The sequence below is a fragment of the Haliaeetus leucocephalus genome, unplaced genomic scaffold, assembly GCF_000737465.1.
Source record: "Haliaeetus leucocephalus isolate CR32 unplaced genomic scaffold, Haliaeetus_leucocephalus-4.0 Scaffold848, whole genome shotgun sequence".
Classification (NCBI taxonomy): domain Eukaryota; kingdom Metazoa; phylum Chordata; class Aves; order Accipitriformes; family Accipitridae; genus Haliaeetus; species Haliaeetus leucocephalus.
The window spans coordinates 13,711,784-13,737,327 of NW_010973284.1; the positions used below are offsets into that span (position 1 = coordinate 13,711,784).

The 25,544-nt window shown below is 37.8% G+C and overlaps 1 protein-coding gene across 5 annotated transcripts in view; it reads left to right on the forward strand.

Annotated features, from left to right (window-relative positions):
* The window catches only part of PRKACB (protein kinase, cAMP-dependent, catalytic, beta), a 42,211-nt gene that overhangs the window by 5,182 nt on the left and 11,485 nt on the right, over positions 1–25,544 (forward strand). For 3 of the 5 annotated variants that reach the window (XM_010582565.1, XM_010582564.1, XM_010582566.1), the window contains exons 2-8: positions 12,502–12,563; positions 13,511–13,639; positions 17,382–17,480; positions 18,494–18,576; positions 19,103–19,229; positions 21,467–21,562; positions 23,072–23,194. In XM_010582565.1, the coding sequence (XP_010580867.1) occupies positions 12,502–12,563; positions 13,511–13,639; positions 17,382–17,480; positions 18,494–18,576; positions 19,103–19,229; positions 21,467–21,562; positions 23,072–23,194 (719 nt within the window). Of the gene's footprint in view, positions 1–6,720; positions 6,761–8,919; positions 9,627–12,501; positions 12,564–13,510; positions 13,640–17,381; positions 17,481–18,493; positions 18,577–19,102; positions 19,230–21,466; positions 21,563–23,071; positions 23,195–25,544 lie in introns of those variants that run through there. The other 2 variants (XM_010582568.1, XM_010582567.1) reach the window with 2 other exon arrangements.

Consider the following 25,544-nt stretch of genomic DNA (forward strand, 5'->3'; position numbering starts at 1 on the left):
CCCGCGCTCGCGCCCCAGGGAGGCGAGGGCAGCCTGACCGCCTCCGTCGGGCCCGCCGACGCCGACCCCCGCTCGGCCTCTCTGGGAGGCGAGGGTGAAACTACAGCCTCCCTGCGCTTCCTCGACCTCACGCCGCCGGCCGCCTTCGCCTACGGGTGGAGAGGTCTCTCCTTGGGTCAGAAGGTCTCTGCTTTTCACCGGTTGCCAGGATGGGTTTTCCATCACCGCCTTCTCTGTTTCTCTTCCAGTTAGGTTGTACTTACCACAGGAGTTAGGGATTGTGGAAATCGGCTCTATGGATTTTGAATTTTGCTGCTTGGGTGGTTTATTGGGGGGGGTGGATTCTGTTATGGTTGAGTCATTTTAAGGGAATGGATTTCTTACAAACTAGGTGAAAAAGAGGTTATGGGTGTTTTGTTTTGTTGGTTGTTTCAGGGTTTTGGTGGGGGAGTGGTGGTGGTGGTTGTTTTCTTTTCTTTTCCCTGGGGCTATATTCTGCAATTTGCATCTCTGGATTTCATTCATCTTGACATCCAGGCTCCCGATTCCATTAAAAATAGAAATAAATAGCTGCAACTTTCACCAAGTGCCCGTTCGCAGTCAAAAAGATCTATAAATGGGAAGTCTAATTTTGACAAGTTAAAGGTGACTATCTCCTGCTCCATCAAGTGAGGATTAGATTAAGTCTTCACTGTAAACATTTCTCCATTTAAACCACTTCTGCTTTTCAGTGCACCTTGCTGGCTGTCTTCACTGCAACAGCGTTACATTATGCCCTGTCAGTGGATAAAATCAGATGCTCTCCTTGTGAAAGATTGCCAAGATGCAAGTGAAACCTCAATGAAAAAGTGATACATTTTCTTCAGCTGCAAATACAATTGGTGCCTTTTTTTTTTCCTTTTTTTTCCAGGAGAGCTTCAGTTATATGTTGGGTTTGGGTTTTTTTCTGGAAAGACTTGAAAAAGGAAAACTGTTTTTCTATTTCTTTGGTTTAGGGTTTTTGTTTTGAAACATTGGAACGTACTTGAACAGATAAAACTGGAAGGCCAAGTAACTTTAATAGCCCTAGCTCCCAGTTCTGAAAGGTGCTACTCTGCTAGATCTTCTCTTTCACTAGGAATAGGCTTAATACTGCCAAGTATCACCAAGTACATGATTCGGCTAGTACTTTCAAATACTGCAAATAGAGGTAATTGCTGATACAGACATGTACACTTGTAAGATAGTAGTTACCAAATGGGTGTGGAGACAAATGGAGCAGTATGAGGAAAGAGTGTGAGCAATGCTGATAGACTCTGCTGAATTATTGTCCAGCTTTGTGTACATGAGATAATAGGAATGTTTCAGGAGTGAGGGTGAAGGGAGGTAGTGCAAATACCTTAGTTATGTGCATTGGGAACATCTTTTAAGAGCAAGGGACAGCAAGTCGTAACTAATTACTCCCACTGCTGAAAAGACTATAGAAAATGGAAGGATGCCATGGAATTTCCAGGTGCCAGAACTATATATCTTCCTATATGCATCTCATGGGACTAACGGTTTCTTGCTTTCAAAAATTCCCCAATGTTATCTGTTAGCCTCTGACAGTGGACTAGGATCATTTCTTAGGTGTTGACCTGGGTTCATGTCTTGTTCTGATTCTTGTACAAAATACTTTTAAAAAGGCAACACAAGAGCTGCTGCATTGACATAGTTCTTAAAATGCAGTGTTCCATACAGTGAACAGTCCCTTAGCGTGCTTTGCTTGGTTTGGAGTCTAAGCAAAAAATGAGTTTAATAAAATTGAGGTTTCTTCCAAAGGAAAGGGTATTTGGTATGTTGTAATCTTGCATCTCTTGAACTGTGACTTACTCTAGTCCCTGTTACATTTCTTAGGTATATTTTGTTACAAAAAAGATTTTCTTCTTTCCTTGGTTTTTACTTTACATCTCAAATTGTTTACATAATTATTTGTTGCCGGTTCCTCTAAGAGTTGCTGCTGGTACTGCTGTTGCAAGCCAAAGATCGCAACAGGAGTTTCCCAGCTTTAATTATTGAGGTTCTTACAGGCAGTTTTGTAACTTGAATAATGTTTTGGTGTTTTCCTTTATTCATTCTAGTTGCTGACAGACACCAGCCCATTAAGAATTCATGTGGTTTAATTTTTTTCATTTATATTTTTTACAGGATTTGCAACTCAATTCTGTGCACGTTTTATGCCTGCCTGTAATTGAAATAAGCACTGACTTTAACCATTCTTTATCAGAATGGATAGTAAACACTCTTACCTACTTTTTGCCTGCCCTAATCCTGAGGCAAACAAAAACTTGTTGTTCACTGGATGTGTTGAATTGTGAAATGTGTTTATTTACATAAGACTTCCTTATTCAGGAAGTCAGTCTCTCTGCTATTTAAGGTTATAAATGAACTTCTCCTGCTTGGCTAGTTACTGCAGGCAACCCTTTCCTGTAAATATTGAAAGTGTGTTCTGTGGGAGATATGTCAGTATAGCAATGTGTGAGAAGCTCAAATCTTGCAAAGAGATGAAGAGCTATTTTGCTGATTTACCCTGACAGCTGTGAAGATATGTCTTACTGATCCCAGCACATGTATATGAGAATTTGTGTAGTTCTGTTAATGCAAGGGCTGGGACAAAGTAGCTTTGTGGGAAGTGGACTTAGACATGAGTGCAGTTAAACTAAGATTGGCATATCTACTATTATTTTGATGCCTTGTATGAAATAGTTGAAAAAAGAAAAAGCAACACAAGAGTTGCTCTTTTCAAGTAACTTGTAAAATGCACTGAACAACCCCTGCATTTGTTTCATTTGGAGTATAAGGAAGAAATGAGTTTCGTAAAACGGGTTACTTCTAAAGAAAAGGGTATTTGTGCATGAGTGTATCTAGTATTATGAGAGGCACTGCCTGCTTGCAGGCTATTTATTGGTCAGTCAATAAGCAGGTCAGATCAACTACCTGATTTGTAGTTTTTTATGCTTACTGTTTCTAAGAATCCAACCATAAAACAGACTCTCAGTGATAGCTGCCCAGTAATATATTATCCTTTTTAGTCACTGAACTTTTACAAAGAGGGAAGGTGGGGCAGTAATATGAAAAGTTGGTGCTAGCCAGTTAGGCAGTATTTTAACAGTGCAGAGGCTTAACTAGAGGAAAACTGCAGCAGGTGCCGTAAACATTTTGCTTGGTATGTGGTTTTGACTGTAAGAGGAAAATTTGATTATCTTGTATATTTGTTTTTAACTATTAGAATTTGTGAAAAACTACTGAAGAATTTGATACAAGATATTTTATAGTAGTGCCCTAGAAAATTTTGTTCTTGGAACTCATTCTTAAAATGTATTCTTCTCCCCCCCACCCCCTGCCTCCATGGTAACCATGGAAATACATGCAGTGCAGAAACAAGAGGTGTTTGAATTTTCACAATTTTTGCACAGTTTTCAATTTTCTTTGTAAAGTAATACTGTTACATTTCACACAGGAAGGCGGTCTTTTACACTATATGTCCTGTGGTAGTTGCAACATTTTAGATTACTTGCTGGACAAAGTTCAGCTGTAACCACAGAGGGTGGTACTGCACAGATGAAGCTTAATTCCTAATTGCTCACAAAGCACATGGATGTATGATAATTGAGGATTTTACATGTTAAGATTTCTTCACATAACCTTTTTTGTATTAACTAATTTTATACGTAAGGAGTGTTAAGTACTGCATTTGAAAGTAATTCTATTGAAGGTATAATTTATTAATTTAAAATTTTAAGTTAATAGAATTAACTTACCTAATACATTAACTGAAAATTAATAACTTAAAATTAGAATTATTTCTCAGAAGTCTTTTCAGTAGTCCGATGCCATACTTTCATGGTCACATTACACTAGCACAAACTGGCACTCCTTCAGAAAATGAGCAGTTCTACTGCCCCACATATTTGCCCATTGCCACCCCACTTCTCCCTTTCCTCACCCCAGGAGAAGCATTCATGTGATGAAAAGAACTGGGAGCTGCTGTGGATTAGAATTAGCTTCCCTTGTCCTCCCCTGCCTTCTGTCCATTACTTTTAATCTGGCCTAATTCCCTGACCTGACTTGGCACTCAGCCACAAGGATGCTCTTGCTCTTTCAAGGAAGGTCATGATAGAGAGGCAGGGATGAGGGACTGTAGAAGGACAGGACTGGGGCGGGGGGGCGGTATTTATACCAGCCCATACTGAACACTGAACTGCAGCCTAACAAACCAAACTGCTATTTCTTGGACTTTTAAGCCTCAAAGCATGTGGATTGTTGCAAGAAAGGAAGCAGATTTACGAATGTGTCATCTCTGGTAGTCTAGAATAATTCCCTTCAATGAACTCTTCAAGGGCAGGAAGAAGGTATGAGAGAGACTCCTTTCCTTAGGCCAGAGCTTAGTTTTAACATATTCCAGAACTAACTGGATGCCAGTTCTAACTGATTGGTTTAGAGAACTGGAACAAAAAATCAACTCTTACCAATCAGCAAAAGGTTGCTAGTAATGCTTTAATTTGAAAGGAAAGTTTGGGCAAGAGAGGTGCCACCCTGAAGGACCAAAGTACCTGAAGGGATGGAATGGCTTTCGCCCACCAGGAATCTGCAGGAGACTTTAAGTTATGTCCCTTGTTTGGGTGTTCAGATGAATCTATTCTGCTTGTCTGCACTGAGGAAGTCTTGCATACAGTCAATAATTAAGGAGTTGAATAATAAATCCCAGCTTGGTTCATAGGTTTTGGTTGTTTGTTTTGGGGTTTTTGGCATTTATCTGTGTGTGTCTTGAGGGAGGAGTCACTTTTTTAATGAAGTATATTTGTTTATAAAGTTTGATGAGCATTGGGTCTGGATTCTCTTTTAGATTAAGACAGCAGAGTTTTTATCTGATCTTGGTTTTGGTGGAAAATGATTGAATCAGGACGTATATGCATGTACGACTCTGCTGAGCAGAGCTAGTACAAGACTTGATTGTGTTCATGACTGAATAAATTTACTGATTTACATTATGCGTTTGGGAGTTTTTAAACAAAATTTCAGGGATGCATATTTTAAGTGACTCAGTTGGGTTTGGTCCTGTCTCCCCAGAGTGGTCTCTGTTATGTTGTACTGTTGGCATTAGCAGGGTTCGCCACCTCTATTTGGACCAGTATTTTATGATTTCATAAAAACAGTAAGGGGGAAAGACTGAAAATTGGATTTGTAAATAAAATTGATTTTATTATCTGTAATAAAAATAGAAGGAAGTCAGTCTGACTGTGGCAGTTGTGTGCACCAGGGTATCTACAGCTCACAATTCAACAAAGACAGGTATTATCTCTGATAGCTGAAAACCTGCCTCCGGTTTTGGTTTGTCTAAATCTGTCACATCTCTTGTGCAGGCTGTTGCTGTCTAGCCAGCCAAGTAAAGAGGTGAACATTAAGTAAGACTTCAGCTTTAATTTACAGCTTAAAATTATAGCCTGTAGCACTGAAAACTAAAATAATAAAAAAAATAAAAAAATAATTAAGAAGAAAAGCTGGGCTCTTTACAGAGCTCTTAACTGTTGCAAATTTGCTTTTATAAAACTGACAAAATACTGTCTAGCTCAAGACTTCAAAATCATGGACAGGATTAAAACAAGATTTTGTCTGTGTTCCAAATTGTGAGTTGTAAGGGATAAGAACAATTTGTATTTTACCATTGCTGCACATCGTAAATTAATTCCTGAATGTGCTCCCCCAAAAATCAGATTCTAATGCTTTCTTTTAGTCTTTAGGCACTGCAGCTGTAATCAGTCTTAATTTCCTGTTCATCCTGTTCTTCTCCCTTTTTCTCCATGGTTTTTCCATGCCCTTCTCTTCTCCACTTCTTACCAGTCCTTCCCTGTATTCCATAGAAGTGTTTACAGTGTGCAGTTAAATTATTAGCGCTTCCATTTTAATCGCAGACTTGTATGCAGTTAATAATTCTCACATGACCATTCATTTTCTAAGAAGTTTCAGGTTGCGTATCCCACCAAATGGGCTCTTTCAGAACTGCTCTGTATGTTTGGGGTTTGGGGTTTTTTGTTTGGTTGGTTTTTTAACTGAAGGAAGGCTTTTATGCATTGCAGCTGGTACGTTAGTTTGCTTTGCATCACCTGGTTGTATCATAATTGGTGTTTGTGCTGGTTTTGGCTGGGATAGAGTTAATTTCTTCATAGTAGGTGGTATGGAGCTGTGGTTTGGATTTGTGCTGGAAACAGCGTTGATAACCCAGGGATGTTTTAGTTTCTGCTGAGCAGTGCTTGCACAGAGCCAAGGCCTTTTCTGCTTCTCACACCGCCCCACCAGTGAGCAGGCTGGGGCTGCACAAGAAGTTGGGAGGGGCCACAGCTGGGACAGCCGACCCCGACTGACCAAAGGGGTATTCCAGACCACAGCACGTCATGCTCAGCATATACAGCTGGGGGAAGAAGGAGAAAGGGGGGGACGTTTGGAGTGATGGCGTTTGTCTGCCCAAGTAACTGTTATGCGTGATGGAGCCCTGCTCTCCTGGAGATGGCTGAACACCTGCCTGCCCATGGGAAGTGGTGAATGAATTCCCTGTTTTGCTTTGCTTGCACGCGTGGCTTTTGCTTTCCCTATTAAACTGACTTTATCTCAGCCCATGAGTTTTCTCACTTTTACCCTTCCGATTCTCTCCCCCATCCCACTGTGGGAGAGTGAGTGAGCGGCTCTGTGGTGCTTAGTTGCCAGCTGGTGTTGAACCACGACAGTTTTTAAACAGAAATGTAAAGTAAAAACCTTGCTCTCAAAGTAAAAAACTTCATAAATGAGATATTAAATTGATGCAGAGTTTATTAATCTAGCCTTAGTGACTTTGCAACTCTTAAGGCAGAAACAAGCAAAACCATAGCCGGTCAGTTTTTCACAAGAGGGCCAGTAGGTATGTCTCACTGCAGTGTTAAGACAAGACTTGCCCTGTACCAGGCGTATATCACATTGGACTTTTTTTCCCCACCGTTTTCATATTGTGAGAAACAAAGCATTTTGTTCTTGTCGATGGTCCGTTTCAATGATACCATTTCAGTTTGTGTTTTGAAATGCTTCCCAGCTATTAAAATGTTAACTGGTGCTCACACTACCTCCTCTGAGTGTATAATAATATTTAACACTTAGTTGTGTTCATTTTCGAACACTTGCCAGGGTAGAGAAATCTTCTTGTAAGCCTTGTGATACTATTCCTGCTAATCAAAAGAGAAATTTAAAGAAATTTAAGATGACAGGTTAATGGTCTAAGAATGGGACTTAGAACTTGAATCGTACACTACTCACTTGCTTTTGAAATGTGGTACAGTAACCACAGGATTACTGGGGCGTCTATATACATCTTGATAATGTTTAAGGCTATAAATATTGTTTTTATAAAAATGAAATGTACATATATATTTACCAGAATCTCTTCATACATATTCATTTTTCCCTTAAATGAAATTTGGAGATATAATTAAATAGCCCATTTAATTCCAGACTTCAAGTGATTATATTACAGTTTTGGAACAAAAATTGAATTGTATTTTGATAAAGGGCATTTTAAATACCAAGCAGAGATTGGCATTTAGCGCAGCAGATGGGGGTTTGTAGTGGTGCCCAATGTTTAGTCTTAATCAGTTTAGTTCTTGCTTTCTTGCCATGAATCCTATCCAAATACTTTTTTTTTTTTTTTTTCCCCTCCCCCCCCCCAAAAAAAAAATCTGGCTTGCTGGCTGGCTTTTGTGGGAGATGTGCTTGAGAATAACAAATACAGTGCATGTGGGAGGTGGGAGAAAGGCAAAGTAATTCATGGTAACTCTTCAGGACTGCTCCATCTGTGACCCTTTTCCCTCTGCTGTCATTGCACCCCTGCAACTGAGAGGTCCTAACCTATTAAATTTTTTTCAGGGGCTTCCTTCTGATTCATTCGCTCTTAAACTGTGTTTTAGGCCAGGGTACTCTTTACAGTACTCATACCCTTCATTAACAATTTTTTTCAATAAGACTGCTAGCTTTTCATAAAAAAGTTAATCAATAAAAAAAAATACCATGCATTGTGTGAATATACTGTTAGATAACAATCTCCTGCTGTTTGAGAGCAGGCTCAGGGGTTTTTTGGTTTTGTGTGTGGTAGAGGTTTTTTCATTTGTTTGGTTTTTGGGTTTGGTTTTTTTTTTTTTAATACCTCCTTGTGTGCCAGTATTACCTAGGAACCTCTGGATCTTGAGTTCTACTTCCCTTAGAAATCTCTTCCGGCAGACTTTCCTGCTTATCACCATGTTGTGTTGGTTCTGAGTACAGCTCTCCACAGGCCCAGTCTCCCCTTGATATGCGAGGGGATAGCTTATATTTTGTCTAGCTATGTGCGCACCTGTAGCATTTCTTCTGACCAGGGTTTGAACTGAAGCAGGCAGAAGTTACAAAACTGCTTGAAGTCTTTCAGTCAGGACTCCTCGGCCATTACCCCATTTCTTACTACCTTTTTCTGAATCTCCCCAGATTTGCTACTATATGCTTTGGGTGTCTGCATTGCATAAAACTTGCTTCTCCTGCCAACGATTGCTCTTGTTGGTCTCAAAGAGCTAGGTTTGCGCTGTGTGTTTGTGCCTACCTAATCCCTGGACCACTGTGCATCTTCTCCCGTTCCAGCTGGTTTCCTTCCTAATGCATCCAGTTGTTTTGACCCACTGCTGTGGCCCTCACTGTGCCAGTGCTGTTAGTCATGCTTTGCTCTCTCCTTCTAGCACCTTCCTTTCTTGAGCAACAGCTTTTCCTCTTTTAGTTTCAGCCTCCTTCACTCCAACTTCTGCTGTACCAATGAAACTAGACTGAATAGGGTCTGTTTGCTGGCCTTTGCATACCCTCCTTGCATCCTCATCTTCACTCAGCTATATGGGTGATCCTTGCTCTTCAGTGTTTTTTGACAGTCTTACAAAACTAAATCATGCTTGTATGGTGACCGTACAGGATTCCTGTATACATTCCAGTTTGCATACAGCAAGTTTAGACTTTTCAAGGGGTTCTGTTGCTGTTGTTGGGTAACGGGACTGAAATTTGATTGTGAATTTTTTTTGGAGACTGCTTGCCATTTCTGTGCTATCCACCACATGCCATGCAATTCACACATGCTGTCTTTTGGAACAAAGTGCTAAGTAGTGGGAAGATCACCAGATTACAGGTTTTATTGTGATCCAGCATGCTACGATGAAGATAGATACACTTTTGTTAGCAACAGTTCCTTGGATGTGTGTGTCTTGGAATAGATTAATTATTAAAGATGCCAACTTGATCTCCTGAAGTTTTATAAGCTGTGCTTATTTCTGTGATGCATCATCTTTTTTTCATACTGAATTTAGCTGCCTTTGGGGTTTTTTTTTTTTCTCTTTTCTTTTCTCAAACATTCTGTGACTTAGCATGAGTCATTCTGTCTGTGTGGGAAAGGGCTGGTTTATTACAGGGTCTGTTCTTGAGTGGGGAGGGGAAAGGGTGGAATGTATTTGTGTTTTCTATGTGTTTGTTGTGGAAATGCATAAAACTTTTTTTTTCTTCTCTTTCTTTCCTCTCTTCATCATCTCATCTGTGTGGGTGAATGTTCCTGCAAACCCATGGGGAACCTATAGAGACTTTTGGTATGCTCATTCCTTCATTAGTGCCCAAAGTCATAGATGCTAGGAACAGTTTAAAGACTAGAAAAGCAAACAAGAGTCACATCGTCACAGTGTAAGGTGGCTAAAAATGTGCACTTGAGGAAAACAGCTAAGTAATCATCTAATAAACCTATTTGTTTGTATCATCACAATAATACCAATGGCCACTACTATCCAGTTGGCGTAAATTTTGATTCTGTGCTACAAAAGTAGAAATGAAATGTGTTCTCCTGTAGCAAGAGCTAATGTTTTGTGATTGAGATATAATTTTCAAAAGTACCTATCCTGTTTCAAATTCTAAGTCCTATTTTCAGAAGTGACTTAAGTTGCCTAAATTCTCTTTGAAATCACCTGCTGAATTGTGTTGTGGTGTAGGAGACCAGGTGACCTCTGAAAATGAGAACCAGGCACAATTTGACCCACTTTCTCATTAGGAAGAAAATGTAATTCTAAAAAAAACACACCACAGAATATGAAATCGTTTTTAAAAGATAGCAATTTTAAGATAAGTGAGTGTCACTAGGTAGCTTTATTTTGAAAATACGTGTTCAGTGCTGCTTTCCAAGAAGAGAGCGAAATTAAAGTAGAGTAAGGTAGAAGAAAGCTTGTGGCTTGCTTATATTCTAGAACTGCGAGATTTTTCTTATGCTTCCACAATCTGAATATTTCCAGCTGGATCACATTTTTTTCATCAACAGCTTTCTTTATTCCATAAGTAGGACAGAGAGAAAGATGACTACATGTAAATGTCATTGTGTATTTTTATAAATACTGAATAATTATATTTCAGTGCAAAATATGTGGAAACTTAAAATATTTATTTATATGAACAATGGAGATAGCATGAGGGATATTTAAGACATAATGTACTGTAATAACATGAAAAAAAAGAGACCAATTATTTCATGTTTTGGTTGTGCTATATAGTGTTAGAGTTAACATTCATTTCTAAGCTGCAGCCACTTAAGTTTGAAGGCTTAGCTTTTTGGTAATCTTAATGATCATCTTAGGTTTTTTTCTTGTCATTAAGAGAAAATAATATTCATGCTACTTTGACATAAATTGATGTTTTAAAAACTTCGTCGGTGGTCATCACTTTATCAAGTCATCTCTGTTCTCCTAATGGAAGAAGGATCATCAGGCATGAATTTGGACATTGTTAGCTTCCCTTTTTTGTGTTGAGAAATTATTTCATGCCACAGGAAATCCTGTCCTTTTCTCAAATTAGGATCATTAAAAGTCATTACATGAGTAACCCCCATAATTCAAAAACAATGGAAATATTTTCCCCAGACAGGATAAATATGTCAAACATTTTTACTGATTACCCACTAAAATATTTTTAACTCTCAGTGAGTTTTAATACCAATTTAAAGTAGTTCCTTTGATATAAACTATGTTTTTCTTACTCAACCATAAGTTTAGGGTAATAAATATGTTCCTTCTCTCTAATATTGCTTGTTTCTCTTAAAACTGCTGAGTGGATATCATGCTTTAAACACTTTTCTAACCTTGAGGTCTGCCAGAACTTTTGACAATTTTTCTGAAATTTCCATTACATTTGCTGCTCCATCAGAGCCACTGACGGTGGGAGCCATAAACCTCACTTGAGTATTTTGTGATAGTTAAGTCCCATAGCACACTTGAGAGTGGGGTGGGGCGGGGGGGGACAGGGACAAAAAAATTCACAACCAGCCTTCTCCAGGGCTGCCACTGTTTTTACTGCTGCTGTAACTGTACCGGTAATAAAAGAGAATTTTTTTAAAGTTCTCTGTGTAGACACTAGTATTCTCTGAAAAGTAAAGTACAAAAAAGTTGTGATTCATTAGATGATTGTTTACAACCTCTTATAAACCTAATTTTTTATGACCGTCAGAAAGTAAAATACAGTTGCTAAAACTTGTTTTTCTAGATACTGACCAGAATAATCTTGGCACATTGCTGAGTATTTTTAGAAACTGCTTGTGGCAGAAAATCACAGTACAGAAAATCCACTGTTATTAATATTGTGTTATGTGAAATGATTCAGAGAACACAAAAACAGTATGATATTTTCTTCTTGATTCTGTGACTCTTTCAGAACCACAGCAATGTCTGAAAACACCTCCCGTTTATGACTGTGCATTAAGTAATCTGCATTGATCTGGCTGATAATTGATACTCAAAAAACCAGAACAGCTGAAAGATGATCTGAACAAAATATGTCGGTGCACATTTTGAACAGTCATCCAGAATTTTGCTATTATACATGCCTTCAATTTCAGTGGAAAATCAATTCTAAAAATACATATTCTCTGACTGTGGGCATGCCTAATGTGCGGTGGTGTTGCAGCCCTGTGCTTTGTCTTTGCTTGCAGTAATGCTGTCCAGTTGGTACTTGAGCTTGCAAACAGCCTTTAAATAAAGGTGATGAGGGGAAAAAGCAATGAGATTGACATTATGCTCAATCAGCTGAAAGAAAATGTAACTTTTATTTAACAAAAATAGATAAAAAGTCTGTCTTTGTGGAATGGCTATTTATAAAAGTCAGGTGTTTGTGGTTTTTTCCCAGTCAAATTAAGAACATCTTACATCACCTTAAAGCCTGCTTGCGTATACACTATTGTGAGTTATTAGAGCTGGTGTAAAGTAATTTGTGTAGAATGATATAGTTACTCCAGAAGGCTTAGAGATCTCCTGGAGATATTGTAGAAGTTCTAGAGGCATTGGTGCTTGCTTTCATACATGATGAAAAAAGCATATTATGAGTTGAAGAATGAAGTTGATAATGAAATTTACATATGTTATTAACAAAGCATCTCCATCACATCCATGATGAATTACACTAATTAAAATGTACTTTTTTGTGTGTTTTCAGTGAAAGAGTTCCTAGCCAAAGCCAAAGAAGACTTTTTAAGAAAATGGGAAAGCCCCCCTCAGGTATCAGTCATTTAAGCATTCAATAATTTTCTCTATTGCACTTTTTTTAATAATGTTTTCAGTGTGTTATCAGTCAGTCTGTAATGAGCAGTGCAGAAAACAGAAATAAGTTTAATACAATTTTTAAAGGAGTTTCCATTTTTAATGTCAGTTTTGTCATTGAAATTCGTCAGCAGACTCTCGGGTCTTCTCCAGATTTGAGCTGATGAAATGCTCATAGTGAACAACAGCTTTCTCTTACTGAGAATGATGTTCACCATCAACACGACAAGACTCAAAATCTATTGGCATGTTTTAGCTGGCATTTTATAACAATAAGCACTGACACATCTGTAATTTACCCTGTTAATAATTTCCCCCATGGTGTTAGTGGGAATTAAGGGTATTAAGTTGACTGCACAGAGCTTGGGGGCAGGCTGAGAAGCTTGTTAGAAATCTTTTAGAAGTTAAACTTGGGGGTTTCGGGAAGGGTCATTGTTGTTTTTAAAGCAGCATTTTAAATGCTATGATAATGAATATCTGAGATAATTTATTCAGTGATATGGTCTCCAGACAATTCTGATGTAGAACTGTCTCCAGAGCTTGGGGTTTTTTGCATGTTTGAGTATTCTTGTTTGTGAAGCATGAGGGGGTTATTTATCTGCATGTTAAATTCATGATCTGTTCACCGCTAAATGTTTCTTACTAAGCAAGTGTCATCTGTATGGACAAATTATAGAAGTGTTGATACAATTCAGTTAAGTCTTCTTCTGTTTTAATGAGTGCAATGTAAAATCTCTTATTAATATTTGACAGGCATGAAATTATAACAGTATAGTTGGCTATAGTTTTCTTTGATAAGTGTAATTTTACTCATTTTTCTTTCATAAATGAATTCAATTCATACAGTTAAAATTGTCTTTGGCTATTAGATTGTAAATAATGTCATTATATCCTTGTACATGTAGAATACTGCTGGCCTAGATGATTTTGAGAGGCAAAAAACACTTGGAACAGGATCATTTGGGAGAGTTATGATGGTGAAACATAAATCCACAGAACAGTATTATGCTATGAAGATACTGGATAAACAGAAGGTTGGTGTAATTTTTAGTGGTCTTTGTGGTACAGAAGAGTTTGACGTAGACAAAGATCTGGTAACTGTGGCTAAACTGTTGCACTTACTGTGCTTTTTCTTATGGCACTTGGATACTGCTGATACTTCAAATGCTTGACTTTCTTTTTTAGCCAGCAGATTCAGTTGTTGGGATCATGTAGAATTCTTACAATGGCCAGTAACATTAATGGCAGGCTAAAGAGGCTCTATGTCATGTCCAAGGCATTAATAAAATGTCATCAGTTAAATTCTTTGCTTAGCTTTTGTAAGGTGGCCTATATATTCTTTGGCAAAAGGAAAACGTAGGGCTCTAGTTAAAATAAATAAATAAATACACTTCTGCAGGGTAGCTCAAAATTTTGGAAGACTCTTTGCATCAGAAGTTCTCAAAATTTTCATTAGTGAACCATAATTTAACAAATTGTTTGCACAAATTATTTATTTTCCATTCTTGATCCCATGAGGTATTACTTTTTGTATGCATAATTATGTAATAATCCTGTTGCATATATAGTAGCTGCATGGGTAGAACAGTAGTCTCCCTCTCAGAAGGGCTGTCACACAATAGACATTTTTTGTGTTGAAAACTTAAGTGCTGTAGTCTGAATCTGTATTGTCACTCCAGCCTGATTTTTTTAACAGCTTATTACTCTTAGATTAAGTGGTGTCATTTGATGAAGTTTAGATTTTAAATAAAATAGATTTCCAGAAACCTAAGAAGTATTTTAAAGGATTTTATTAATACAATTAGTTTTCAATGGTTTTGACAAGTTTTTCAGAAGTACATTATTTAGACTAGTAGATTCTAAGGTTGTCAACATCAGAGCTCTTCTTAATTTGTAAGGCACTGTACATAACTTTGCTGCTTTATAACAAATTATATTAAGAAAATATTAATCTGGCAAAGAGAACTTAATATCAGCAACTGACAAAATGAAAGTCAGCATTGCCTCAATGTGGACTCTTGCACTTAACCATTATTACATTCCTGAGTAATTTTATATAATGGAACTGTGGCAGTGACATAATCAAACTGTTTTCCCTGAGTTGCAGTTCCAGTATTCTTTACATGTGATTTGGGGTCCTGGACCTCGAATAATGTGTCATTTAATTAAAGACTGCTTTATAATGGTCAGACAAGAAGAAACTAAAGTAAACTTACCTTTTAGTGTCAATTCTGGCATTGGTTTTTTGCTTGGAAAAGCTCAATTTTTTGCAACTTCAGCATTCCCCTATAACAATGGTTTATAACTTTTATTTAAACACCCAAACAATTAAATTAAAAAGACATTCCAATACGGTACAACTGAAAGACAGCCCAAGCCATTTCCACCTGTGTGGAAATTTACCTCATTGTTACCTCAGTGTGGCTGGTGGCATCCTGCGGGGAGTGTTGCTGTAACGTGAGGTGTGATGAGCATCCGAGTGCTGCACAGAGAGCTCTTTGTCAAATTTCAGATTTTCAACTGCTTTTTCTTTGAACCGTTTTTCATGAATGGCCGAGTCCTTGTCACTGGAGCAATCTAGGAAATTACATCTTTCTTCAGACAGCTGCCATAAAAATAGTCTGAGGATTTAAAAAAAAAAAAAAAGTTAATTAAACCCATTGCTACCTCTCAGTCTAAAATAAATTGGAAAGCTATAGCTATAAAATTATCTGGTAAAGCAAAAATTCACATTTTAAACAATTGCAGTAGAGTTGCAGTAAAAGATTCACAGGATTAAAGATGTTTGTGTTGAGGCATCAGTCTTCTATTAGTAAATTAGATTGTTTTGTCTATAACCAGAAGTCTTGAAGTGTTCCTTTATGAAATACGTGCTTTTTCAACTCAACTTAGTTAGCATATATAATTATATATTTATGTATTCTATTAGAAATATATAAGTGTTATATTAGTAACTTCTATTAATTGATCGAAAAATAGGAGATGGTTTAGGGAGAACACATTCATATCACTTCATATATTATAGAAAACATACAGATGCCTGAAATCAGACAATGTGCAGGCTGCCTATAATTTTTCATTTACATTTTAGCTGAAACAAGAGAAGGCATATTGTGTGTCCCTTTGTTATCCAATCTTATGCTTGGTTCATCAGGATATGGAAAAAAATTAAATGTAATAGACGTTGATGTAGCCAGTAGTCTCGTGTGTAGGGTTTTTATTCTTTTATTTGTCTGCCTTGATTTAGAAAGGCTGTGACATACCATTGCTTGGCTAGTTTCATTTCGTAATTGTTTTTGGAAAAAAGAAATTGTTAACAAAAGCTCAGACACAAACAAGCTGTTGGGGAATCTGCCATTACCAGATACCATTTGATCTACAGGAAGCTGTCGTCAGAATGCCCTGAGCCTGAGCTTAAATGTGAGCAAAGCTGTGTTACCAGAGGCTCCAGTTTGATATAATGTGTTAAACAGCAGCTTCATCTGCAGTATTGTTGCCATCACCCTCCAGCATCTAACCAGCAGAAGGTGCAGGAAGGGTGGTGAAGTCTTGTCTAGCATTGAAGATGAACGCTTCACAGTATCAAACTAAAACCTTAGCTTGCTTGTTTTAATGGCCAAGAGCTTTTTAGGGATGAAGGGGACACTTCCCACAAATAAGCTAATTCGAGCAAAATTTTTATTTGGTCCCTAAAGATCTGTGATTCAAAAGAGATTTATTACTTTCAACTCACTATTTCTTTTCTGTGGCATCTATTTCAAAACAGTAGTGTTTTTTTCAGAGGTGCTACCTTTTCCATCTAAAAGTTAAATTTAAACGCAGTTTCAGTCAGGGTTGGAATATCTTGCTTAGCTGTTATTTGTAACAGTTAGGTTTGATTTCCAAACATGTAAGAACAGACTTGTTTTGGTCACTCTTGTACATTTTCTCCTTGTTTCCTATGGGGGGAAAAAAAAATAGTAACTTTACTTGGAAATCATGCCATTCTCAAAATGAGATATAGATAAATTGTGCATTAGGGATTAAGTAAAATGGAAGGAAGTGATTATGCAATGTTCGGGTTTAACACAAGGAAATCAATTGTTAATTACTGAGAAAGCAATAATCAGAAATCTGCTGCTTGCTGCCTTGTTAGCAGCTTACCGTTATAATGGATTCCAGGAAGGTGGCACTTGATTTTTTTAATACTTTTGCTAAGCAGTTTGCTAAGCAGAAGAGCAAAACCCATTGAAGGGTCTGACAGAAGTAACTATTGTTTGTAAGAATGGAAATTTTGAATTTGCGGTTTCCTTAGTCTTCTCCTCACTAATGTGTGAGCTATATAAAATAAGTCAGTTTACTCCTGTTCACACATAACAAAATTCATAATTAAATGTGTCTGACACTATTTCCTGCCTTTCTTAGCAAAGGGTCCAAAGATCAAATGGATTTTATTGAACTGTCGTCTTGCTGCAGAAGTATCTCCATTACAAATGCAAGCAATTCTTAAGAAAATGTAAAGAGATGTTTTCCTTACTGATTCCAATACTTGGCATGTAGTAAGAAACACTACTTCTAGAGTTATCTGCAAGCCATATTGCATGAGTATTACTCTTTAAAACGTCATTAGACTTTTTAATCCTTTCTTGGCACTGTTGTTGTGCTTGTAATCCATAAGGTTTTTCATTATCTGTGAAGTTACAAGCTTGCATTCAACTAATTGTTTTACACTGAAAAATTTATCAACAACTATAAAATGTCATACTTAAACCAAAGATCGTTTTTTTTCTCTCCTAGGTCGTCAAACTGAAGCAAATAGAACACACGCTGAATGAGAAGAGAATATTACAAGCGGTGAACTTTCCTTTCCTTGTAAAACTGGAGTATTCTTTTAAGGTAATCATTATCTTGAAAGTTGTTGTTCTGGTTTCAGGGAAGTGCGTGCTCAAACTTTAGATACCAAAACATTTAATTTTTACAGTACAATAGTTTAAGTATTTTTGTTTTCAAAGATGCTTCACTTGGCGCTGTTGCCAGGTCTTCAGCAGGAGTTCCTGCACTTGTGTGCCCACTTGCATGCACCCCAGTTCACCAGGTGATGACTGAAAGGATATCTCCAAATAAATAAATAAAAATGAAATTAAATTCAACTCTTAGAGATTTCCCTTGTTTTGAAGGGAAACTGGCTTTTGTACAGAGCTTTTAGGCTTCATTCTGGTTTTGAGAGAAACCAAAGGATGTATTTTTGTACCAAGATATGGAATGGTAAATTTGTAACTGTTCTGCAGATTTTTTGCTTGAGATTTATACCTGAGGCAGGTCTTAATGACAACCTTAATCATGAAGGAAAGAACTTGGAGGTTAGCTTATAATATCATGACAGTATGTGTTAGTCAGTCTGTAAAGAAATTGAGTATTTTCCGTATTTATAGTGTGATATGTGTCCTCTATATATTTCTCTTTTTTTTTCTTTTCTTTTTTAATACCATTGAAAATGAACAAACATGTTCTACCTTAATCTTTACGGTTTTGAGGTTTGGGGCTAGGGCTATGGGAGACGAGAATGCCTCAGGCTGTCAATTCTGAACTTTTAAGAGTGCAAGGTCTTGTCTTGCAGTAGGCATCTTATTCTCTCTTCCTTCAGGTCACTTACGCACCATTCTGTGTCAAACTCATTAATTATCTTTATTCAAATTTACTTTAAAAGAGATTTCTTGAGATATATGGTGCTCCATTTGTCACGTGTCTGCGCTTCTTTGAAAATTTCTACCGGTGTTGTTTTATATTTAAGGTCGTTGGATGGCTACAGTTTTTCATTTTCATTCTTTAATAAAATATACCATACGTAAGAATTATAGAGACTATAGCATACCTAATATGTATTTGTGTGTGTTTACTTGCTTCCTTAGGACAATTCTAATTTATACATGGTAATGGAGTATGTTCCTGGTGGTGAAATGTTTTCACATCTAAGAAGAATCGGAAGGTTCAGGTAAGAGTATTAATGACATTATTCCTTTAAAAAGGCTTATGTTGCTAATTTTTTATAAAATTTGTTAGTACTGAAGAAAAAACTCTGAAGGTGTAAGTGCATTTAATTTACCCCTCTTTCAGTGAACTTAAACTAGTCAGGCAGTGAAAAACTTGTAATTATTTCTTATTTTTCAGTTAATGCAGGCATTCATGATCTATGCACAATAGAATCTTGGAATTCCTATGCATATTGTCACCAAAATTGATTATAGTTTCTAAAAGTAAAATTTAATGTCTAAGCTCTGTATTTTGGGGTACATTCACCTTGATTTGCATGTGTATTTTAGCTGCAAGACTTAAATTAAATTTAGGGAATGAGTGTATTAATTCTAAAATGTTTGCTGTTTGCTTTTTTTTTTTACCTTGTTACATAGTAAAAGAACCAGTTAAAAGATACTTAATTTGTCTGTCCCTGGCAGTTACATGGTTGTTTCAGTATCTTAGCATAGCATTGGGGTACTTAATATTCTTTTAATTCTTCACAGTGAACCACATGCACGGTTTTATGCAGCTCAGATAGTGCTAACATTTGAGTACCTCCATTCATTAGACCTCATCTACAGAGATCTAAAGCCTGAAAATCTTTTAATTGATCAGCAAGGATACATCCAGGTATGATATTCTTCATATATTTAGGGAGTGGAGTCTTGTCTTATAGTGTAGGGTTAGGTAATTCTAGTAAATGTGTTTAGAATAAATGGTCTGAAGCTGGTTGGCATGTCAGCATGTATTAAGGGAGTGTTAAAATGCCCTACTGCATAGTAACGGTTAAAACCATTGGATTGTACTTCCTCTGACTAAAATTAAGTATGCACAATGGAGCTGTCTGCAGTTGAGCAAGTTGTCAAGGTTTCCCTTGGGGTCTGTGGTGAGAAGTAGGTGATTATATGGCTCTGTTCATCTGACCGATTTTATACATCTGCCTTAGAACAAGACAAAAGGGGCCCTAAAATGTCTGGTTCTCTGCATTGTTTATATAAGTAGTTTAGGATAACCAGCTTAGAAGTCAACATCAACACTATAGTACTTAATTTCAGTCAGATGAATCCCACCCTTGGAGAGTCTTAACCTTCTCAGCACATCCGGAGTAAGAGCTGAGTTGACATCAGATCAGAATTGCAGTGCTGCAAATGACAACTGGTTTTACAACAGCCTCTCACGGCACCTCCTCATCTTCCTTTTAGCTCTTACGGTTTTGATCGAAATGGCAAATGGGAAGGTGGTATACAGCAACTATCGCTCTGCAATGCTTTGCAGTCCCTAAACTATAGAAGCTCTTCTTTCCTCATCGCGCCACCTTTTGCCATAGCAGAATCTAAAAGGAAAATACATCACAAAAATGTTTGAGAGAAGTGGAAAGGATTCATATCTTATGTTGTTTATAACTGTAAAATAATTTTGCATGGAGAGTAAAATAACACTGTAGGGAGAAGAGAAACACAAGTTCTATTAATGTGGTTGGGGAGCACGATTAATGTAAAGCTATGAACGGCTTACTCCAGACTGGCGAGACTCTGTATGCAGCAGTATGTTTTTGTGATGGTGGGCAAACTGCAAATGATAAAGGGTCCAGCAGTCGCTCTTCTCATGTGTGGTTGGTTCGCTTCTGCTTCTGAACGGGGCGGGGGGGTTGTGTTCATATGTTGATACTGCAGCTCCAACTAAATTTTGTTTAGAAACTCCATTCATTTTCTTTTTTAATTTTAAAGCCGTTACCATTTGTCCCATGTCTGCAGCATAGTCTTCTTGCGTAGACTGATGTGCATTCACGAACACAGAAATGATTCTTTGCTGACTGAAGCAGGTCTGTCTGGTCAGCACATCACCCTCTCCGTTCAGTTCCAGCTGTGAAGCAAAAGCTGCCTTGATAGTTTGGAGTCTGGCTTGTTTACTTGTGACACTGGTGTATCAGAAACATCATCACAGGTTATTGTATAGTTAGCAGTGATTATCATCATGGTACAGCATGTTTTCTCGGGGAATGGATTGAAAATTATACTGAGGAGGGGGAAACAAAAGAAATAGATCCCCAAACAAACATAGGCTTCATAGCTTGAAACGGATCCCAGACTTTCACATGTAACTCCCTGGCTTCCATATGTATTCCACAATACGGTCCAGGAAAAATCACAGAAAGGATGATATCGCATACAGAGTTCTGAAAACTTACTGCAGAAAACATGACAAGTGGAATGAAGAATTTATAACAGCCAAGAGCTTGCCGTTTGTGAATACAGTTACTGCTACGTTTTCCCCCTAATCCTCAAATAAACAAGCTTGACTCTGGTGATGCTTTCAAAGATATTCAGAACCAGAAGTTACTGGAAGACCTCTTATGTTGTTTTATTCCCACACTAATTTTACATATAACCCTTATACACTTATGCAATAAAATTCTAAATTTACAAGACTGGTGGATATCTTGACAGTTTTTGTGATTCATTTATTTGTTAACTAAAGAAAAAGATAAATATCTTGTTCATATTCACGTTCTTTAAGGTTTTAGCAGTATAAACAGTCTGATGTGAAAAGTTAAGAAAAATGATTAATGTAGTTGCAGTACACGTGGAAGATTAGTAAGCCATGACTTTTTAAATCATAAATAGAAGCTAATGTCAGGGGATAATACATATTTTGTGTTATTTATTAACTTTATTATGAGAAACCTTCTATCTATCTGAATTAGAAGTATCAGAAGGACGGGCTACCAAAGGTACATCTGACTATGTGATTTGAGAAACAAATTTTTCCTCTGTATAAAATAGCTTTCCAAAATATTTCAAAAGTACTTAATTTTAAATTTCTTTGTAGAAATGCACTTACAGTCAATTTATTTCTTCTGATGACAGGTCACAGACTTTGGCTTTGCAAAAAGAGTAAAAGGAAGAACTTGGACGTTATGTGGGACTCCAGAATACCTGGCACCTGAAATAATTCTCAGCAAGGTACGCTGTCTTGTTATTCAGCCATGCATTTGATGCAGTTAAAACTTATCACGTAATTATTAAACTGAGGGATAAACAATTGCTTATACTTCCAAAATTCAATCTTGGCTAGCCAAACTCTTTACAACTTACATAAAATGCAGTTATTGCATTGTAAGTATATTTTTAGTATACTAAAACTTACTCCAGAGCAGGGATTTTCACATAACTATACAGAACTTTCTGCATATGCTTGCCATGTAACTTGTGAGGGGAAAAAGGGATTTAAAGAATCTGTAATTAGGTTATTTAACTAGCATCCTTATCAGAACAGCAGATCTGAGTGATTACATTCTGAATTGTTAAGAGACTAGAATGGGAGCTCCAGAGGTAACAAGAACCACATATTGGATGAATCAGTAGTCATTAAATAACTAGTCGCAGAGTGTTTCAGGTTTAAGGCACTTTACATGAAATCAAACATGACAAACCAGTGGTTTTACCCATGAAGTACATGTAGTCTAAGCTTACTGTTGATCGGTTTGTGCCTAGTACTTGCACTAAGTGTTTGAACACAGAAGAAATATTATTTATCATATAGCTATTCAACTGTAGCCCTTCATGTTTTGCAAAGGAAGAATATCCTTATAGTTTATGGAACTGCTTGTGATATAAACAATCATAATGCATAATATTAAAATATGCATTTAATATGTGGTTTAATTAAATACCCTTTGCAGGTCTTCAAAGGTAAATGAGAAATACTTTTATCTGGGGAGAAAATGTTCATTATTTGCAGCTTTTTTTGCCCTTATGTAGCTAAAGCAGCAGAAGAAATTGCAATGCATCTTCTACAAATTCTCCATAGTAGATTTTTCAGGAAAGACTGAGTCTTAGCCCTGAGCTTTGTAAAAGATGTCAGAGAACACATATAAAATTGATGGGGTTGGTGGTTTGGGGTTTTTTTTAATAATAAAAAGGATTTACTAATGATTTTATGTTCAGGCTTTAAAGATCAGATCACAAATGACTCTAACACCTAATTAACTAAACTTTTAAGCTCTTGTAGCTAGTTTACTAAACATGAAAATGAATGTTCTAAAACATGGATAATTAAGCAAAAAGATGACGGTGTACAATACAGGAAGTATTGTTATCTTTAATGAAATTTCCCTAAGTTTTGAAAGAAGTTTCAGTCGTTCTGTAACAAGATTATTTTTATTTTAAATAAATAAATAAATAAATTGTGCCCATTTATGTCACTTCAGCGTAAAGGCATCACTGAAACTCAGCACAGGAATGTGTGCAAAATGTTTCACTTGCATCACTGTTTCACTGTTATCACTGTATTAGATTTTAAGTATATTGCTGTTGGAATCTGTGAGCTTCAGTTTGGTTTGAACTGGGTTGAAAGTTCTGTATTAAACAAGCAATAATGCATTTGTTTTGTTCGTATTCCATAGGTATATATTTAAAATCTTAAACTGTGTTAGAAATGGTACTAACAGTGGTATTTCTCATTTTATTCAGGGTTACAACAAGGCAGTGGATTGGTGGGCATTAGGAGTGTTAATCTATGAAATGGCAGCTGGATATCCCCCGTTCTTTGCAGATCAGCCCATTCAAATTTATGAGAAGATTGTGTCTGGCAAGGTGGGTGAAGGCTCGGTGTATTTTCGCAAACGCAGTTGTTTGTCTTTGCAGAACCTGTCTTTTGTGTGGAGTAGATGCAGAATTTGCTGGCTACTAGAGACTGAGCAATTTGGAAAGAATATGGGAAAAGTTTGTAATGTTTACTTCTTAAGTATAGACATTGTTACAGTAATATTAAAAATCAAAGTTCTAAAAATCTGCTCCCTGCCTTCAAATTTAAAATGCAAGTTACTAAATTTACAGACATTTTGGTATTATATCCTTTTATGCTTGGATAAAAATGATTCAACAACGATTAACAACTGTATAGCTTTATGCTTAATTTGCCTAGTTATTTTCTTTTCTAGAAATATTTTTGCAGCTTTTGAGAAGCTCTAAAGATTTTCCATAATTCATAGTAGGTTTCTTTACTCCTGCAGTCCTGTACTTCAAGACATGTCTAATGTTCTGTTCGGCTTTCATTGTTATATAAAATTTTTTAAAAATGTTTCCAACTTTTTCCCTTTTATTTTTCATTAATATCTCTTAGTGTGCCAGATAGCACAAAAAGGTGATCATTCTGTTGTTTCTCCTGCCAGCCAGTGTTGTCTCTTCATGTTTCTTTGTGCTCACTTGATTTGTTATGTTTCTTCTCTTTCTTGTCCCTACATAAACACAGGCTGTGCCGCATCTTACGTACTTCTGTAATTCTGATCAAGGGAAGTGCCTCAGTAGGCCCTGTGGTACACTGCAATGAGATTGACTCATGTCTAGGACCTTATTTAAATCAAGGTGGTTGCTCTTTCAAAGGCTGTTACACTGAGCCTTCAGCTGTCTCCATGAATATATGGGAATTAGTTTACAAAGATATATTTTTAAAGAAATGTTTATCTTTTAAACTAAAAAAAATCAGGCATTTTTTCCAGTTGTATCTAATTTGTTTGACCTTTGTACTGTTGATCATCTGCCTTTTTTACTGAGTCCTTGGATGGATGGTTGCAGAAACAGCACTGGACTTGAACTATGGAAACTCTTAACATTCAGTTCTCAGCTAGCAGTATGTTTCCTTTATAACCTTAAGTCTTTCATTGAATCTACCTCAGGCACTTAGTTCTCTACTTAAAAAATGGAGTTAATATTTCCTTACTTCTCAGCTGTCTAGGTATTCTATTCATTAAAACCTGTGAACTTCTAATGTACTACCTTACAGCCATATTGACGGGTAAACTGAAGCAGTGTCCTTGTGTGATGGGTTGACCCTGGCTGGGCGCCAAGGTGCCCACCAAAGCCGTTCTATCACTCCCCCATCCTCAGCTGGACAGGGGAGAGAAAAATATAACAAAAAAGCTTGCGGGTCGAGATAAGGACAGGAGAGATCATTCACTAATTGCCATCACGGGCAAAACAGACTCAGCTTAGGGAAAATTAGCTCAATTTATTACAAATCAACCAGAGTAAGGTAATGAGAAATAAACCCAAATCTCAGAACACCTTCCCTCCACCCCTCCCTTCTTCCCGGGCACAACTTCACTCCCGGATTCTCTGCCAACCCCCCCAGTGGCACAGGGGGACGGGGAGTGGGGTTTACAGGCAGTTCATCACACGTTATTTTCTGCCGCTTCATCCTCCTCAAGGGGAGGGCTCCTCACACTCTTCCCCTGCTCCAGCATGGGGTCCTTCCCACAGGAGACAGTCCTCCACGAACTTCTCCAACGTGGGTCTTTCCCACGGGCTGCAGTTCTTCACGAACTGCACCAGCATGGGTCCTTTCCACAGTGTACAGTCCTTCAGGAGCACACTGCTCCAGCGTGGGTCCCCCACAGGGTCACAAGTCCTGCCAGAAAACCTGCTCCGTGGGCTCCTCCCTCCACAGATCCGCAGGTCCTGCCAGGAGCCTGCTCCAGCGCGGGCTTCCCACGGGGTCACAGCCTTCTTTGGGAACCCACCTGCTCCGGTGTGGGGTCCTCCACGGGCTGCAGGTGGATATCTGCTCCACCGTGGAGCTCCCTGGGGTGCAGGGGGACAGCCTGCCTCACCAGGGTCTTCCCCACGGGCTGCGGGGGAATCTCTGCTCTGGTGCCTGGAGCATCTCCTCCCCCTCCTTCTTCACTGACCTTGGTGTCCGCAGGCTTGTTTCTCTTACATGTTCTCACTCCTCTCTCTGGCGGCTGTTTCTCACTCTCCCAACTTTTTTTTCCTTCTTAAAAATGTTATCCCAGAGGCGTTACCACTATCGCTGATTGTCTCGGCCTTGGCCAGCGGCGAGTCTGTCTTAGAGCCAGCTGGTATGGGCTCGCTCTCTCTCGAACACAGGGGAAGCTTCCAGCAGCTTCTTACAGAAGCCACCCCTGTAACCCCCCCCCACTACCAA